The sequence below is a fragment of the Camelina sativa genome, chromosome 18 (assembly GCF_000633955.1).
Source record: "Camelina sativa cultivar DH55 chromosome 18, Cs, whole genome shotgun sequence".
Lineage (NCBI taxonomy): Eukaryota > Viridiplantae > Streptophyta > Magnoliopsida > Brassicales > Brassicaceae > Camelina > Camelina sativa.
Genome location: NC_025702.1, coordinates 19521121 through 19522573, shown reverse-complemented (window position 1 = coordinate 19522573; position 1453 = coordinate 19521121). Strand labels below are relative to the sequence as shown.

General features: G+C 37.6%; 1 protein-coding gene across 1 annotated transcript in view; it reads left to right on the top strand.

Moving 5' to 3' along the window:
* Positions 698-1453, top strand: part of LOC104762681 (probable trehalose-phosphate phosphatase J) — a 17553-nt gene continuing 16797 nt past the window's right edge. Inside the window, exon 1 of the mRNA XM_010486016.2 lies at positions 698-1094. Coding sequence (XP_010484318.1) covers positions 980-1094 — 115 coding nt within the window. The 5' untranslated portion in view covers positions 698-979. The remainder of the gene's footprint in view (positions 1095-1453) is intronic.

The following is a 1453-nucleotide window of genomic DNA, read 5'->3' as shown; positions in this document are numbered from 1 at the left end:
TCACAAGGGGTCATTTTAATTTGTTAATGAAATCGGTGAAGTCGTCTAGCTTAGATGGTGTGGTTATTGCCAAGGCAACTTATATATGTTGTATATTCGGATTTCCAATAATGTATCATAAAAAAGTAAATTAATAACTATAGTTTTATTGAAAAACGAAGCAATCTTTTTTTTGGGGGAATAATTTAGAGTATGTGTTCCATTCCATCCATGTGTATAATAGTATATATAGATCGTGAAAGCTTTTGGTTAATATATTGTCGGTATAAAAATTGTTCTAATAAATAAATAAAACGGTTGATATCTATGTTGACAAAAAAAAAAAATCTATGTTGATGTGGACATTAATTGGTTAGTGAAATAATAAAAACAACTCGATTACTTCAGTTTTATTTTTATATCATATGATTCGACGTCGTGAGCTTATTAAAAACATATTATACGAATACGACGTAGACGAAAGAGGTGAAGATGGGTGCTTCCTTTGCATTGGGGACACGTGGCATTGTAAAGGGACCATTAAGACAAAGAGAAGAGTCACACCACCTCCTCCTCCCTCAAGGCCTCAAGCTGGGCCGGCTTTGTAGGTCCCCCACATAAGACCCTCGGTCCCATGGCTCCCACTTGTAAACTTTCTCTCGCTAACTCTAACTCTAACTCTGTGATGCTTTGTGCTTCTTCTATAAAACCCACCTCTTGGTCCTCGCATCTTTCCCACACTATCTCTTTCTCTCGTCTCTTCGAACACTTCAAGAAACACTTACCAGATTCCTAAAAAAAAGAACAGAGCAATTTCACTTCGTCTTCCTTCATTTCTTCTCAACAACTCTCGTTTCTCTTTAGAAATACATCTTCAATCTCTGACTTTCTCAATTCAAGATTTCTCGATTTTTTTCGAGAAGAACACTCAATCTCACTTCACCTCCTCTGTTCTGGAAATCCCCTGTTTCTTTTACTCTGTTTCATAGTTTTTATAAAAATGGTGAGCCAAAACGTCGTCGTATCAGACGCAAAGACAGGGATCATAACTGTCTCTGCAGTGTCCAACTCCTCGGTCTTTACTCCTTCCGCTCAAAAGCCACCGACTGCTCCTGGTTACATCTCAATCTCCAAGAAAAAACTCCTCAAAAACCTTGAGATCAATGGAGCTCAAAGTCAAAGACTTACCTCTTGGGTTGACTCCATGAGAGCTTCTTCTCCTACCCATCTCAAATCACTTCCTTCTCTCTCCGCACAAGAAGAACTCAATTCTTGGATCGTAAGCTCCACTTTTTTTTTTTTTTTTCCAGTACCCAAAAAAAACTCCGTTTCTTGCATAAATTTCTAAAATATGTGTTATTTGTATTAATTTAATTCCTACCAGAAACGACATCCATCAGCACTAGACATGTTCGAACGTATCATCGAAGCTGCAAGAGGGAAACAAATCGTCATGTTTCTTGATTATGACGGT